General features: G+C 42.8%; 1 protein-coding gene across 4 annotated transcripts in view; it reads left to right on the top strand.

Moving 5' to 3' along the window:
* The first annotated feature begins 422 nt into the window (after positions 1–422).
* Positions 423–17,763, top strand: part of EPB41L4B (erythrocyte membrane protein band 4.1 like 4B) — a 180,832-nt gene continuing 163,491 nt past the window's right edge. For all 4 annotated transcript variants that reach the window (XM_063326273.1, XM_063326272.1, XM_063326274.1 and 1 more), the window contains exon 1: positions 423–880. In XM_063326273.1, the coding sequence (XP_063182343.1) occupies positions 572–880 (309 nt within the window). In that variant the 5' untranslated portion in view covers positions 423–571. The remainder of the gene's footprint in view (positions 881–17,763) is intronic.

Raw genomic sequence — 17,763 nt, 5'->3', positions numbered from 1 at the left:
GGAGCGGGGCGAGGCGCCCGGAGGCGGCGGGCCCAACGCGCCCGGCCGGGGGAGGCCCCGCGCCCCCGCAGGTGAGACGGGCAGCGCCCCGACCCCGCCGCTCCTCTGCTCTCCCCGGCCCGGCGAGGGGCAGCCACCGCGCAAACACCGCCCCAACGGCCGGCGCGATCGTCCCGACCGCCGGGGAGCGTCGCTTGGAGGAGCGGCGCGGCGCGGTCCGGGCCCGGCGGCGAGCGGGGCTGAGGCGCGGCAGGCCGAGCGCTCGCCCCACCACCACCACCACAGGTGGCCGCTCGCCTCAGCAGCTCCCCCTGCCCGCCGCTCGGCTTCCCCCGCCCCGGCGGCGGCAGGAGGGGCGGTGGCGCGGCCCGCCCCGCCGTGCCGGTGGCGGGCGGCGCTGCAGAGGGCGGAGCGGGCGGCAGGGGCGGGCCGGGCCGGGCCGGCGCCCGGCGCGGGCGGGCACCCGGCGGGCGGCGCTGCTGCGTTGCTCTGGGAGGCGCCGCGGGGCCAGGCGCGGAGCTGCCGCCGGCTCGGGGGTGTGAGCGGCCGGGCAGGGCAGGGCTCCCCCAGGATGCTGCGGTTCCTGCGCAGGACCTTTGGCCGGCGGTCGATGCAGCGCTACGGGCGAGGAGCCGGGCGTGGAGCCGGGCGAGGTGGGCTCGGCGGCGAGGGGGACGAGCGGGACGGGGGGCTGCGTGGAGCCACCGCCGCTGTCGCCGTCGTCGGCGGCTCGGGAGGCTTCCCCTCTTCGCCGCACCCCGGAGGGGTGGTGCACAGCGCCGGAGCCCCCGTCCACATCCCGGCGGCCGGCGGCAGTAAGCCGGTGCTGCAGTGCCGCGTCCTCCTCCTGGACGGCACCGAAGTCAACGTGGAGCTGCCGGTGAGTAAGGCGCCTGCAAAACAGCGTCTGGCCATCTCTCATCCCTCCTCCGCATCATGTCCCCCACCCCCACCAAGCCCCTTTGCTGGCGACGGTGTCCCCGCCACCCCCTCGGCGGGTTTCTCCCTTCCTCCCTCCCTCCCTTCCCCGCACCTGCTGCCAGGTGCGCGGCCGTGCCTCCCCGCCATGACCGCTCTCTCCCCTCGCTCTGCCTCCCCTTTTCCCTTCTCCCGGAGCGACTGTGGAGGCGTGCGCCTTTCTCCCCCCCCACAGTCCCCAGCTAAAAAACAGCCCCCTGCAGCCATACCTCTTAGGAGGGGCCGCCCCGGCTCCGGCCCCGGGGCCCGGGGCCGAACTTTTCCCCCTCCTGGAGGAATGAGGAAGGGCCGGTGCCGGCCTGCGGAGCTGTGTGTTTTGGTCTTTGCCAGCGTTTTTTTTTTGTTGTTTTTTTTTTTTTTTTTTTTTCTTGCGGGGGGGGGGCTTTGGTAGGTGTTTTTTCGGCATCCCCGTTGCTGCGCGCCCGCCCTGAAAAGGCAGCGGCGGGACGCGGAGTGCGAATTTGCAGGGTTTGGGATTTGCCGAAATCCTACGTTCGTACGGCTGCGAAATGCTCCTGTCCTGTCCTTCCTTTTTTTTTTTTTCTTTTCCCCCCTGACCTTTTCCCTCCCTCTTGAAAACCAAGTTTGCCGTGCAATAGCATGCAAGCTTATCATATTTTAAAAAAAACCAAACCCACAAACATTTAATCTTCTTTCCTTTTCAACCCAAATAATCACCGGCCATTAAGCCTGGTCTACAAAAGCAGGTGGGGGAACTTGCTAATAATGAGTGTAACAAGCTGATAAGTTGTGCACTACTTTAATCTCCAGTAGTGCGAGAGTATTGTTTTTTTTCAGAGTACCTTTTGAATCTTGTTAGGTGCCTTTCGTATTAATAATTATCTGTATATACTGGCATCATTTCACTGAAACGTGGAATTTGGCAACCCTATCGTTTGTGCTTAAAAGAAACCAAAGAGATGGAGTAGGACTCTTGCACGTGAATACAGAAGTATGTGAATGGAGCCACCTAGAGATACTTGCTGCAGAATTATCAGGCCTCCCTTGCCTTACAGACCAGATATCCCGCATTTCCAGATATTGGAAATACATTTCCTCACATCTCCTTCATGACTTGCTGCAGCCCTTCTAACATCTCGGCACAAATCTTTTCTAAAGACGAGTTGATGAATGTTATCAGTATGCTGAGGGTTTACTTATATAGGTCTATGTAGATAAGCTCAGTAAATATTTTGCTTAAGGTTATGCTCCGTCTGATTTATCAGAGTTTGGCTTTAGCTGTAGAGCCTGTTTAAGACAGTCTGTGGTTTTGAAGCATCAGAAAATGAGGTAATGGCACTCTTCTCAGCCCTTGAGTATTGAAAGTATATGGAAGTATCTGCTTGGTCCAGTAAAGAAGCTGTGGAGCACTCTTGCTTGCTTTTGACCTCCAAACGAAGGCTAGGCTGCCAGTGTTTTCAGAATGTGAGCTGCGCGCGCGGTGGTTGTAGCTCATTTGTCCAAAGACAGGGTAAGAAGCAGGTTGGTTTTTTTTCACTGAAACCCCTTGACTGGTGGAGGACTCTGGAGCACGTAATAGCTGTCAGTGTTTTGAGGATTTAAAAACTGTTCTGTTGAATTGCATATCTGTTCCTCATGCTTTTTCCCTTTCTTTCACGAAAAGTAACACCCACGCTGAGAGTTAGAAAAACTGAAAGAGGCGTTGCACCATTTATAGAAGTTGTTCAGTAAAGTTTCTCTGAGCTTTGCAGCTCTAGATTTTATGGGATTAGGGCCCGAAACAGAATGCTGTAATACTCGGAAGCTGTGGTACAGGACTGGTTAAGCTGAATGAATTCAGTAGCATCTTTTCCATTAAAAAAAAGAAAAATATATGTAGTATACTGTGGTTTCTCTCCATTTCGGCTCAAATTTTATGGAAAGGGAGAGAGTGTGGGCTTCATTAGCAGTGAGCAGTTTACCCATAAAGTCAAGTATGTCGATAATTGCAGAGGACTTTACTGTGCTGCTGATTGTGTTCACAAGCACTTATTTCGGGAGATACTGGCATCTGTAAAATGTGCTCTTTTTAGTATCTGCTGACATTACACCCCAGTTGTCTTTCCAGGAACTTGCTGATATTAGGACATTGTGACTACAACTCTTTAGGCTGCTATCTAAGACTTCACTTAGAAGTAATTGAAAGGTTTTATTAGATTTTAAAGACTACAGGGTGTATTGTTTGGGTGAAGGAATGACAGAGAAGACATGACTGAGGGAAAACTTCAGCTATACATGTAGCACATGTAGAAAAAATGTTTCAGGGTTTTTTGTGGACTTATTGGGGTTTTTTGGTTTGTTTGGTTTGGTTTGGTGGGGGACGTTTTTGTTTGGCTCTTGGTTTTTGTTTTTTTTTTAATATTCAAGTAAAGCTAAACCCCTGAGACTTTTATCCAGGTTAAATATATCAGGTTCTGCCACAGTGGGTTCTCATATGTGGGGGCTGGTGGTGGTGTTGGAAGAATAAATCCTACATCAGTAAGTTGATAACTATCTTTAGGGTTAATGTTAGCATTTATGTGGTAGTATGTGCATTGGAAACTGCGTATTTGGTAAGCTCTTGTCTGCTCTTGGTGGTAACAGAAGTAGAGATCTACCCCGATCTCAGAGTCCTTCCTTAGCTTGTCCTTCTCTAGGCTGTACAGCGGTATTGTGACCAGAGTCACTTTTCTTGTTTATCTGCATTTCCACACCCACTTCTCTCTGGGGCATTTGCACTTTATTCTTTTTACTGCATGTCCTCTGCCCTCGGACTAGCCCATCTGCTGGCCTGCCCTCCTAAGGTGCTGCGTAATCATTCCACTTGTACGTGTTCTCCAGATTTCCTGAACTTGCTTCCAACCCAGCTGTTCCCACACAAAAGTAAACATAAAATTACTCTGAGTGCTGTAGATACCCCTGGATAATGGTTTCTTTACTCAGCTTCTCGCTTGAAATTTCAAGGACTGCTTAGTGATGCTGGCTTTTCCATTCACTCTTAAGGCAAGAATCGTGTACTTTGAAAGTGTTCTTTCTAAATAGAATAATGCACTGGATGGCTTTTTAAGTCCACAGGCTCCTCAGGGCCCTGTGTTGAATGTGAGATGCTATTAAGGTTGGATCCATTGTATAGGAGTGAGTGGCAGTTGACTAGTTCTGTTGCTGTGGGGTGATTTACGATGGGAAGGGGGAGCATAAATGGTGTCGTTACTTCCTCTTGACCTGACACCACATGTCTGCACATCTCAAATCCAGTTATAAGAACTGATGCAAAGAGAAAAATACTTGCGGTCAAAACCATCCTTTTCTCCCTCTTACATAGGTATCAGTGTATTTCTTTTTACCATTGAGAACCTGTTTAGTATCTTCTGTGTTGTATCTTCACTTACCTTGTATCTTCACAATTTGTTTAGATTTTGTAACTCAGCTGTAGGTAGATGGAAGGCCACCTGCTCTCTGCTGTCAAAATAATCTTGTCTCTGTTTTTCTGGAGGACTCATGACTTTAACGAAAGAAAAACTGGTTATGGATGATGCTGTGTTCTTACATAAGGAAAGCAGGGAAGGAGCATTGACATTTACGCAGAGGTGATGATGCCTGCTAGTTAATACGTAAACGGAACAGTCTATAGATGGCTCTCAGATGAGGCCAAAAAGCCAAATGTTTTTGACTTTAAGGCATGATTGCTGGCATTTCTAAAAACTGAGTCAATATTCAGTGTATATTATGAAAGCTTAAAGGGTGGATATGAAAGGTGGCTATTCAGTGGGACTGTCCGGAGTAGCAGGAATTAATGTCCCTTTTCTTAATGCTGCTGAAAACAGTATTTGGTGGTAAGTTGGGGGAGGGCAGGAAGGGAATGAACACATGTAGGGTGTTCTTGGGTTTGTTTAATCTTAAAGTGGGATAAAAAAAGAGGGAACAAATGGTAAGCTTACTCTACTATGGAAATCCTCATCCTACAAAGCAGATATAGGATACCTTACATTTTCTGTGATGTGAAGCCACAGCAGTCAATGCGTTGTCTGTCATAAATACTCCTTTCTAAAAATCTCCTTGCTCTGATACGTTTCTGTGCTGCTATGAACGTCATTACAAAGACCTGTGTGATGTATTAGAAAGTAGGTGATATTTAATGATTAAGTTAATGAACAAGTCAAATATAACTCTTCAAATCTATGACTTATTTTCAGATGGATAGCTTTTGTATTACTACTTTGCCTTCCATTTGGTGTATCTGTTTTAATAATTGTTTCGGCTGCTATGGAAACACTTCAGGATAGAGATAGTAAATGTTCTTCAATACCCTTTTCTAATCTGCGATCTTCTCTGTGTTGTATCCTTTTCTTGCTGGAGTAACACGACCATAGCAAAATTTGCTATCTGGCCTTTATGCTTACATCAAACGTGAATGTCAAATTAACTCTTGAGTAGTCATCTCTATCCTATAATTATTGGTTAGTGTATTTGACTTGATAAAGTTATAAATATCGTGAGAGACATACAACTAATTTTTTCTTTCTTTTACATCGTACGTGATTTCCTAATGACATTTCAGGAATACTGACTCTAGAGAAATGCACTAATATGTGTATGTGTAGACACTTGGATTCAAGTCATTCTGTGAAGTCTTGTAACTGAGGAGTTACCCCCTCACCCAAATGGATATATTGCATCAGATGGGGACCAGAATTTTTTAGTAATTTGTTAAAGCTTTTATCACTTCTGAGATTCATAATATGCTTTCTTTACGCAGAAATTACCTTTCAACAACATAAAATTAGATTACTTGCTGGAAACTGTTAAAAGCATATTTGCAGCACTGGAAAGGCCTCTCATGTTTATGAACTCCTATGGGCACCTGTAATCCCCTTCATAAACTGATGAAGCTCCATTTTTAGAAGAGGCTGGCTATTTTTCTTCTGCAGCTCCCGTTGAAATGCCTCTTTGTTACCTTACAGCTCTGATCAAGTAACTGTAGCCAGAGCTCGATGTGCTGTCTTCTGGCAGTAGCCTTTAATTATGTTATGCATGTACCGTATACTGTGATGCATTGCTGCGTATAGTGAAGTTGTGTGAAAAGCATTCATAGTAGAATCACGTACTAAAAGCCAGGGACATACGCAGCCCCAGAGAAATAGGAATGCGATGGGGTATGCACATGTGACTGAAGCTGGGCTTCAGAAATGCATGGGTTTAGGCTCTTGAGAAAGATCAGGGAATTTTAGGCGCTTGACATGCTCACCAAACTTCTCCAATAAATCTACAGCATATAAAGGACATTTCAACAGAACATAGTAAAAGACGGAGACAATGACCAGCACTTTGTTTTGGCATATGTTAGATAAATTCTGCTGGTGAGTTCCATTAGTTGTTTATGGAAACCAATACCATTTTTCAATGCATTACAGATAGACAGGGTAACAGGATCACCGCAGCAAAGAGCTGACAACCAGTAAGGGGGAGAAAGCCGATGATGAGAGTAGTATACCGCAAAGACAAAAGTATGAGCACCTGGTACTAATTCTCTGGTGGAGAGCTTATGTGTTTGAAGAGATGGGGAGAAGATAAGGTTGTTGTATGCATTCTTTCGGAAGCCTTTTTACAATGGACTAGAACACAGCTATGCTTAGGAAAGTAACCATGGGAAATGTCAATGTGTCTGGTCCTCTTGTTTGTTAGCACAAAAACGCATTTCAGTAGCAGCTGTTTGCACTGGACTTAACTATGCGATCATCAACACTGGAGAAACTCTGAAGACAACCATGGATTTGAATGGAGATGGTCAATAAGAAAAGTTTCAGAAGAGTTAGAAAATATGTGGGTTTTTTTTTTTAAACACTGTACATCTAGTATGTTTGCGTTTTTGTTTTGGGTTGGTTTGTTTGTTTTTTTTCTTTTTTTTCCCCAGTGGCTGTGTTCCAGACTAGACTGCTGGGTAGCAAACCTGTAGCTTCAGGCTCTTAGTAGTGGTCCTGATGAGGAAAAAGGATGTCTGGGCATGTAAAAAGTAAGAGTAAAGAGACTTTGGAAGTGCAGCCCATATAGAAAAGCAAGCAGAGGACTAGTTTTGTTTGGATGGCAGAAAACAGTACAGGAAGAGACGGGCTGAAGGGGTGAAGAAACTAGAAATGGTATATAAAGTATGGGATGTATTATCTATCCAGCTCTTTTCTGAAACAGAGGGGACAGGTATCTCTATCCCTGCTTCTCTGTGTGTGCTTTTCTTCCTTGTGCGCTTCCTTGTGCTTCTACTTGTAGCCCGTCTGTAAATATCTTTTTTTCCTGTAACTTTCTCTGACAGGCTGGCTTCATTTAGTGTTTCTCCTTCTCTGAGCGCAAGTCTGTTTTCCTATTTAAGCCTTCTGTTCCCAACCTTTTCCACTCACCCTTCTCCTTTGCACCCTCCTCCCTGAGCAACCCTTTATACTTTTTCTATGCGGCTATCGTCGGTATTACTAGCATTGTACCTACTGAATTTTCTTTTTAATAAGGGCAGATTTCTCTTAGTTGTGCGTGTTGTTTTTTTTTTTTTTCCCCACTCTGTTTTCCCGATCTGTAAAAGCAGTTTTCTGTGCATCCCAGGAGCAGCTGCACAAGCTGCAAAACAGTTCACCATGGAGGATCTCTTCTGGGAAGCATTTCAAAGAGCACTAGAGGTCTGCTTCCTTCTGGTTGGGGCCTTGAGCGTAGTTTTCTGTCCCATTCCCTCCTACCAGTTTAAGATCATTTCCGTGGTTCTCTGCAGTTTTCAGAAATTTAAAACTTTCCTCGGTCCTGTTCTTTCCCCTTGAAAATCCATTTTCACGGCTGTGGCCAGGGGTCTGGACCGCGGAAGGTCTGTGGCTGGCTCAGCAGCTCGTTCAGCCAGCTTGACTAGGAAAGCTGTCTGTCTGTCAAGGGCAGGTGACCGCTTGTCCTGGGCATTCCCAGTTGTAGAGCAGACATTAAGGGAGGCATTGGTGGCGAATGGTGAAATAGTTAATTCAAAGGTTAAGCCTCCTCACTTTAAAAATTCATAGTTTCATATGAGAACTATAAAAACGAACTTGAAAACTTAAATGGTGTGAGAAGAAGGTTGAGAGAAGGGAGAACATATACGTCATTGAATTGGTAGACCCTTTGCAAAGTAAAATATAAGGGTAAGTACAAGTAACTTATTTTACTTCTTGCTGGAATGATGAAGTTGACCGCTGTTAACTGTATGTACAGTATTGCTTAGTTAGTATTTTAAATTACTTGACAAATACATTGGGCTTTTTAGTATTTGTTTTCCAATGCAGACTGTGGTAAATGTTCTTTTTTTCTTTCTGCATTAGAAAGAAAAAGGTTGGAGGGTAATGAAGTGTTTAGAGTGACCATCTGCTCTTCATTTGACTTGCTATTTCCATTTATTTCTATGAATCAATTTAAGTATGCCCTGCACCATTAGCTATATTGTGATGAGATTATTTTGAAATACTTGTTGAAGTTCCAGACTCAAACTCCAACTACGAAGCATGAAAAATATTAAGAGTTAATTTCTGTTGTCTGTTTATGTTTTTGATCTGCACAGATTCAGATTATTTCCCTTCCTTGTTGTTATGGAACCACAGATAGTTTATCCAAACAAATACCAAATGTCCTCTTTCTTTTTTTTTTTTTTTAAGTATACTAACAAACACATTGAATCGAGAAGTTACTGTATTTCATGATTTTAATACATGTGGTATAGTTTATGTGATAAATAGAAACTGGAAATTCTAACAGAGAATCCAATTTAATGTTTGTGAAATACAACAAACTCTACACAAATAAGTGCAGAGTCTAGGTCCTTTCCCTTGAAGAACCTGGACTCATATGAACATACGAGTATCAAATATACAGTTAGAAAAGCATAGTGTTATAACTTAGGGATTGTGACCTGTAATTAAATTATGATAGACTGCAACGTTATTTCAAAGGATAACTTATCCAAGGGTGAATTCTTTTGTGGTTGTTTGAAAATAATGCTTTTCACAGTAGTTTTTTGTGGTACTAGTGATTGATTGTATGCGTTGTTTTCATTGGTGTTGTATATATATAAATAAGTGTAGACTTGAGAGGAATTTTGTAGCTTAGCAGTCTTGGCTGGGAAAACACCTGTTTCTGTTTCTGCCTGAATTGAGACTAAACAAGGAAACCACTTCCCATTTTTAAGTTTAAAGTTTCTTACTGTGTACATTTCACTATGTGGGGTCTTGTAGGTTATGTATCAGACGATAGGCAATTTCACTTGGCCGTGTGAAGCTTTAACATAATCCTGGTCTGTGAACAAATTCTCATTTTAATATTGATGGATAAAGTATGCATGCTAACTGCATCACATCTTTTGGGTTGGTGTTAACGTCTGAAGAAAATTACTTAATGACCAAACTGCTTTAAATGTACAAGTGAATGTTTTCCACGTTTTGTGAGAAAAGGAGCAGTCCTATTAAGTTTTTCCTCCTTCTTCCTTGTTCTCATCCGGAATTGGTCAAGGCTGTTTTCTGTCATTTAAATAAATCTTTTTCATACCTTATTAGTGGTTCCCAGAGCTGTGGTATGGTATGATTTTAAATTGAGGGCATGCATTTGTGTTGAAAGACCAAACCCAAGAAGTTCCATTTTCATAAGCAGAACTGAAAATGCCAGTACTCTGTACAATCGTTGTGTTGCAACAAAGATCACTATTCAGTAGAGATGCAAATCCTCAGTATGTAGGTTTTATATTCAGGCTACTTACTGAGTAGAAATTCTTCCTGAATAATGAACCTTCCATGAGTGCTTTGCTTTGAGAGATGATGAATGATGAGTCTGTTATCTCTTTGAATTAAGCAAATAAGTGAAGAGTGCTGGTATTCTGCAGAATAGGTTGTATCACTAGGGTAGGCAGCACCCTGGAATTGTTAAGTCCAGTCGGCAATATCTACTTATCTTCACTCATGTTGCAATCTTTGGGTGCCGATATGTATCTGCGTGAATTCCGATGTCCTGCTGTAGCTCTGTGGAGGGAAGAGCCGGTTTAATAGAGCAGCAATATAACCTGTATGTTGTACAAAAGACTTCATTTCTTTTCCTCCCTCTTCCTGCTATTTCACGTCTTGGGGTTGGTTTAGTTTTTGTTTGTTTTTTTTTCTTGTGCTTTCCCTGCTGTTCAGCGATGAAGAGAAGGTGGCAGGATGTTTTCTTATTTGTTACCAACATCTCCGTTGTTACCAACATCTCCCTCCCCGTTCTCCGAGGAGGGAGCGTTCCCAGCCCTGCTTCATGACTTGTTCCCACAAATTTCGCCTGCCGTGGCCGCGTGTGAGCTGTGGCGTGGAACACCTAGCTGTGGGATGGCTCTATGCGTGCCCAGCCTCTGCCTTGCACAATTAATTCTGCGTGCCTTCCAGTTAATTAAAAGATGTTAATGTTGATGGGCTTTCTTTTTAATGGGGGGGTGGGGGGGGGGGCTACTTACCAAAACAGCAGAGATCGCTGACTCGTTTTACAGAGGCAGGTGAAGCTGTTAAATGTTGACTGTAACTGAGCTTTTCCTTTTCTCCTTTAAGCTGATTACTTAAGTTGTCATCTGCCTGTACGTCTTCTCTGTCTCCCTTCCCTCCCCTCCTCATCATACAACGATATTTCACAGTTGGCTTTTTGGATGAGCTGTTGCAAAACTTGTAAAATAGGGAATCAAACCCTTGTTTTTAGGTGTGAAAATGGGGGAGCCTTTGGGACATCAAAAAAATATACCACAGTACTCAAATTGCTTGTTGCAAACAGTAGGTACTGGGAGGGGAACTTTTTTTTTTTAACTGATTGATTTTGGTAGTTCATGAAAGGGGCTTAGTATATTTTAGGAGGTCAATCAATGAGGAAATAAATCTACATGACAAATATTTTTATAGTATTCTTAAATTTAGAATTGGAAACAAGCTGAGGTTACTCACCACCTTCACTTCTTTTTCCTCTTGAATTCTCTGAGCCATCCCCTCTTTTGTTGGTACTGCTTACAATCGCTTTTTTCCTGTGCAGCATGTTGATGCACAATTTGCATTATAAATTCATCCTGTAGTAAAACCTTTCTGAGGCGTCATTTCTGGCTTTAAAAAGTAAAGATGTTAACGAACTATGAGGAAAGAGTTTGAGCATTTGTCTGTATACTAGGAAAAGAGACTGAAGTTGATGACTGCATTTCTGGGAGGGCAGTGGGAATAAAAAAATTAAGCACTCTGAAACAAAAACAAGTGGGTTTTGTTTGCTGCTATTGAAATTTGCCAGCAAACATTATCATTTTAAAGTTTGTGTGCTTGGGTTTTGATGTATTTTCCTGTTAAACACCCAGCATATGTTGGTTTATAATTTGATTGAGACGTGTATTTTTTATTTTTTTAAAATTCAGCTGTTTTGGCAATGATTTTGCTTTAAGAATATGGTTATGGCCAGGAAAGGGGACCTTGATTTCTTCCTCCCACGTGTTATGCTATTAGATACCGATAGAAGTATTTCTTCTAGAAGAATTTTATCTTACTTTGACAGAGTACGAAAACATTTCCAGCATGATCATAATCTGAAAAACTGTCAGACAAAGCAAAAAGATGTGGTCTTTCATAAATAGAAAATATTGTTAAGCAGAAGTTTGTTTCAAAAAGCAGATTTTTTCCCCTGTTACAACTGTCGGTTTCTCATCATCTGTGTAATGCCAAGAGTGGAGAACTTTCCCAGCTGTTTCAGTAAGCTGAGTGCTGGAAGCTTTCTAGGAAGAGGAAAATAGTCTGAAGAACCTCTGAGGCTTCACTGTGACTTTCAGGAGCTGTTGAAAGTGGGCAAGCTGAAGTGCAAGTGCTGTCTTGAAGGACAGTCCTCAAAATGACCTTTGTTTCTTCTGCTTTCAGGATTTCCAAGGCATCTTACTGTTTACTGAAATCAAAAAGGTATATCTTAATTTAAGGCAGATAGAGCCTGAAAGGAATACCAAAATCTTCAGCAAGGTGTTTGGAAAAGCTGGGGTTTTTTTGCAAGCTACAGGGCAAATGAATGGTTAGGTTGCAAGGAAGATAGGGTGATACTGAAAGAGTACAAATTCCTCTTTATTGCACATGCAGTAACCTCATTAACAGGATAAGGCTGTCAAGACTAGGGCAGCGCTAAATTACTTTGTGGGAGCTACCAAATATAGATCCTGTGAAAAGTCCCAGGCCTGGGGAGCTCTCCCTACAGAGAGCAGCTTTCTGAACAGTGCTGCCTGCTTCCCTGCAGGAATTTTGGGTCAGACTCCCAAGTCCCACTATGTATCTGGGAAGAAAGCTTTTCTCCCACTTCCCCTTTTGTGACTCTTAGAAAGCTGCAAGCCTTTTGTACTAGTTTGTAAAATGGCCTAATAGTGTGTCTGCATTGCAGAGCTGATGCAAGTGAGGTGGAGAATGAAGTTCTTTTGTTTCTGTGGTCTTGTACGCAAAGTGAAAGCACTCGTTGGAAACAAACAGCCAGAGAGTTGACTGACCCCGGTGCAATCCAACAGCAGTTTGTGGCGTTGAAAAAATGTCCCTGACGGCAAAATATGAATTTAGTGCAGTTCTAGAGGGACAAGATGTGACCACTTCCAAGACTGTCATCTGCTTTGTTTGGAATTTCCCAGAACATACTTTTCAAACTCGGGCAACCTCTGCCTCTGCGCAGGTGGCAGCGGAAGCCCTTCAAGAGGCAGCGCCTCGAGTGGGAGGCTGGGCGCAGGGCTGATGAGGAAATGTGTGCTCTGGAGTATGCTTCTGTTTCTGTCTTGTACATGGACATAACCTGCAGTGTTAATAAACTCGGAGTGGTTTTATAGCCAAGGATAGGTTATAAATGCAGAAACAGGCACCATAGTTAGTGCTAGGAGGCAAGCGTGCAGCTTTGGCTTCAGAGCTAAATGAATTTATGGTGTTACTCAAAGTGACTTTTGTATCTCGAAAGCCCTTGTGAGACTGCAGGTTCCTGGTGGCAGTAAGGAATGGAATTGATGTTTGAGGTAGCTAAGATTTATCACTCGTGTTATTTTTATTGTTTTTTGTACTTTAGTGCTTGAGTAGGTAGGGAGGGAGACAGTTTTCTTACGGCCTGACTAAATGAGTGCAAACATATACATACTAACAGGGCTTCTTGTTTTTACAAGCCATTATTTTTCAAAGGGAATTGTAGAATGAAGGATTTGCAGAAAACCGCTAATATGATTATTGTTACCTGTTTGTATCTCTGCACACCCACCCCAAAGCCCTGGCTGTTTCATGGCCACTTCTGGTAGAGCTACCACACTTGCTAATGAAGAAATATTGCTTTGGGTAAGTGGCTAGCAGATTCCAGCTGTCTCTGTTCTCGTTCGTTCCTCCTTTTAACATCTTTTGTTAAGGCTGTAATGGTGATGTTAAATGGAAGTCAACTGACTGTTCTCCCTTGATATCATTTGGACTATCACTCTTTAAATTATATTGGAGTGTTAGTCATATGGATGGCTTGTAAATGAATAGGTTCAGAACTGTAGATTTGTTTCAGGTCAGAAAATGGTCACTGTGAACACTTAATCTGTTCTCCTTCCCTGATCAGTCTCTAGAACTTCTTCTAAGAGCATGTTTTAAGCTTGTCACTTTTTAGCATCAGTTCTCTCCTTGGATCTCATTAGTTTATCGGCCTTTAAGAGTCTTTAATGAGAAACAGTTACTTACTCAGGTTGTACGTGCACTCTTCAGAATAATAACAGGTCTTTCATTGTATCTGATATTTTTATGGTCCCTGTCCTGATATTTTATAGTCCCTTTTCGTCATGGGATGAAAAGTCCTGGGACTATGGGGAAAAAATATTCTCCCCATGAAGGTACATGCAATTCACATGCAACCCAACTCTTAGTCTTATCTTTGATTGCCTAAATAGATAAAAACAAAATTTATTTCCAGATGCTTTTCAGACTCAAAACTATTCTTTGTAGCTTTGTTCTGACTTTGTGCACAATGTGCAGAGCTGGTCACAGCAGTGTTGTTGTTATGGTTTGTTGAATGTATGTGAAATGGCATTACTCCTTACTTACTGTTCCCTTGTTATGCATTCAAGGCTCATGTTTACTTTCTTAACTGTAGCATCACGTTGAGAGCTCATGGTCAGTTGTTTTTCTATTGTTAAAACAGAGTTCTTAACAGTGCTGCTGAAGTCCAGGGCATGATCTTTGACCTAGTGAGTGCGAGTGAACCTTTTTTTCCCCTCTCTGCGTGACCTGTGATCTCACTGAATTCAACTACAGTGCGTTGATGCAGTTCTGCATCCCCAAGAGATGCAAATCGGCATGTACAACCAACAAGACCCATCATCTCCTGATACCATGACAGTCTTGTGAAATTCAGCAGGAGTGATTTTATTAGTTCCCTCCCAGCAAAAACTGTCTGGTGAATGACTGTGAGCAGAGCGCTTTGGATTGCACTGGCAGTGCTGCTGTGGCTGGCTGCTTTCCTCCTTTCCCTTCCTATTTTTTTTTTTATTTTTTTTTTTAAATCTGCCTGTCGTGGACTACTCACATCTATTTTAGGAATGCTTGTGCTTGCTTTTGTCAGACTCTCTCATAGGCTGTGTTTTGAGGGTATGGGTGTTTATGGTCAATAGGAGTTCAAAGAGTTCTTGGCTTCTCGTTCCCATCCTGGTGCTGCAGGCAGGTACCTGCCATTTCAGCTGTTTGTGGGGCTGTGCCGAAAGCCAGGTCAGGGATCAGATCCAGGGATGTTTCACTGCAAAAAAATGCTTTTGCAGCATTGATTGACAGAAATTTATTAAAGGTATGGCATAAGTAAGGGGCCAAGCAGCAGGGAAAAACCCGATAGAGGGCACGGGAGCTCTTTAAGGCAAAAGGACTGTAAAACCCCTGGTTGAGTTGGGCCTTGAGGGTATAAATAATCACTTTAGGAATGGTTTGATTCATGTACTTAGCGCTCTCATAGCTTGATCATGTGAGTGCTCCTCGTCTGCCCCACTGAAGTCAGGCAGATTAATATGAAGTGGAGAAGAAATGCTTAGTTGCTGCAGCAAAGTGGTTCAGTGACAGAAATCATGTCACCGTAGCTCAAGCTCGTGCTGCAAGAGCTCCTCTGTGCCAAAGTCAGATGTCTTGCAGCAACATATCCTAAGGTTCTTTGTTACTGCAATCAAATAAATGTGCAGTCTTATGGAGGAAGCAGTTAAACTTGTTTTATGAGACTTAATTTTCCTGAAATCATGATGAGTGGTATAAATTATGCTGCTCGTATTTAATTTATTGCTGACTGGACCCAGCTGTCTCTAGCTTTTATTTTCAGAATCTAATAGGGAGCCAGAATTGATAAGAATAACAAAGCTGATACTGAAATTAGAAAAATTCTAGGAATTTTAAAGAAGGCTGCCTTTTTCTAGGTTCCACCTGTGGAGTTTCAAATAGAACCAGGGTTGAAAAGATCTTGTGGTTGTTACTTGACGCAGATACCCTGTGATGGAGTACTTCCCCTACTCTTCTTAGCCCTTTGAGGCTGGCTGCAAGTGAGGTGAAAGACACCTGTACTGTTGAGGGAAAATGATGTTGCATTGAGCAGAGCCTGGATTCCTAACCTGTCAGGGATCCATAAAATTCAAGTGGTCTGAGTTTAATTGTAAATCTTTATTTGTAGACATTCCAGAAATTAGTCTTGCAGCTAGTACAAATTCAGTAATTCTTGATTGTGAGTAAAATGGAAAGATAAAATCTTTGAATTGAAATTTCTCATTCCTTGATTAGTTTAGTCTTTCACTTGGAAACTAAACTGTGGATGAGTTTGACTTCATGTTGCATTTTTTAAATTAACCTTACAAGGTTTAATGATTAAATTATCACACTTATGGAAAGAAACTTTAAGAACGTGATCTAAACCAACACTTTTTAAGAAGCAGGTGGAAGATTATTTATGTCTTGAAAGCACAAATGGACAGTTCTGAATCATGCTGAAAAAGTTCCAGTGGAAAATATGCTTTTAGTTCCAAATACACAAGTTACATTAGAAAGACAGGTTTCAGCTAGAATGACAACTATTTTAAACATTTGTATAAACGTTTTTTTGAGGGGAAAATCAAGGAAACAAAGTTTTGCTGCAGGATTATCTTTCTTATGAGCAAGTAGTTGTGTTTCCTAATGGCTTGTGGAATAAATCCAATTTTCAAAATGCTTGAGAAAACAGAGTTCCCAGGCCATCTGGTGCTTCTCTGTGCACATGCATGCCTGTATCCGTGTAGTCAGGGACATTGTGCTGCAACTGCAAGGTGAGGGAGATCAGCTAGAGTTCCTGGGCTGGGAAGCTAAAGGGTGAACGCATACTGACCAGGGAGCTGAGGGGTGCTGTTTCTTAGTGTTCCTGGGTGAAGGTTTCCAATTTAAGATTTGATTAATTTTTTCTTTTTTTTTCTTTTTTTTTTTTTTTTATTTTAAGCCACAGGCATTTGTTGCTCCTCTTGTGATGCTCCCAAAGCATCTTTGGAGATGTTATACTGTATGGGTAGTAAGGTGACAATGTCTGTAATCGCCATCTGGACAGAAAGACTTGAGGCTTTGATAAACGGCTGCAAAAAGATGACTGGAATTTGCCTAAGACGTTATTGCCTTTAGCTGACTTGCTCTGTGACTAAACTGGCAGAAGGATGTTTATGTGCCTGTATTTTAGGCTGTCTGTTGAATAACCAGATACGAGTTTAAACCGTGAGATACTGCACTGCAATCATGGAGATAAAAAGTACATGTTTTGTGTTGCGGAGGAGAAGGTGATCTCTAGCAGAGTCATGGGAGAACAAGCTTTGCAGAGTACTGATCTGTTCAACAGCTGCAGCAAGATTGGCAATTTGGGCCTCCATCTTAGTAAGGACAAGTCTACTTCTAGCATGCTTTACCAGCAAAGAATCACCACATCCTTTGCTCTTGTGTTACTGTGATCTTGTTGTTTTACTTTAGTAGCTCTATGCCTGTAGTGTGACAGGTGTCATGGGAGTCGAGCACTGTTGTGGTCCTCTGAGGAGATGGGAGCAGTGGTTGCTCGCCCCGTCAGGCTTCTTGGTATGATTCTGCACTGCTTTTTCTACACTCACAATATTCCTCTGTAGGGGTTTTCGTCTGGGAAGCCCCCAGAAGCTACTGTGAACGTCCTTCAGGAACGCGTTTCGGGTTTTATACTGGACAAAATGGGACCTAAAAGACTGTCTGCAAGAGAAATTGGGTTGGTAAACTATAGAAACATAAGCTATAGTCTGTACATGCAAAGCCTCTTGACTAGCGTGAGACCGAGGAAATTTGTTTAGCGGTGGTGCCTTTTTATCTGGACTTTGTTCTAGAAACAGAATTTCACCTTACACAAATACTGGAAGTTGACTAAAGGTATTGTGGTGTTACAGTACAAAGTTCCTTTTGCTTTGGCATTCCTTATTGGGTTGCAGTGACTGTCTTGTGATAACCTTGTAGGGTGGCAAAGAGGAGCTTTCCTTGCAGAATACCCAATAAGCCTAAATTAAAAACTTAGTTTTTTACATGAAGCTGGTCATGAAGAACTTTAACAGTAGTGCTAAAGCAGAGACAAAGCTGGTGTTTTACTGAAATACGATTCTATCTGTACTACAACTAATCTAGAGAGTTTACAGGTATTCTATGTATGTATTAGTGATTTACACACTTGTAATTACAGAAAGCCAAACATCTGTCATGAACTTTTCATTTTGGAGGATAAAATTTGGTTTGATATTACTCCAGCCCAAGTGCTTTAGGTTAACAGGGTGGAGGGGTGGGGTTGGGGATGCAGTTCCAAATTAATGAA

The sequence above is a fragment of the Chroicocephalus ridibundus genome, chromosome 2 (assembly GCF_963924245.1).
Source record: "Chroicocephalus ridibundus chromosome 2, bChrRid1.1, whole genome shotgun sequence".
Lineage (NCBI taxonomy): Eukaryota > Metazoa > Chordata > Aves > Charadriiformes > Laridae > Chroicocephalus > Chroicocephalus ridibundus.
The sequence above is the reverse complement of the archived record's forward strand: the minus strand, read 5'-3'. Positions and strand labels throughout refer to the sequence as shown.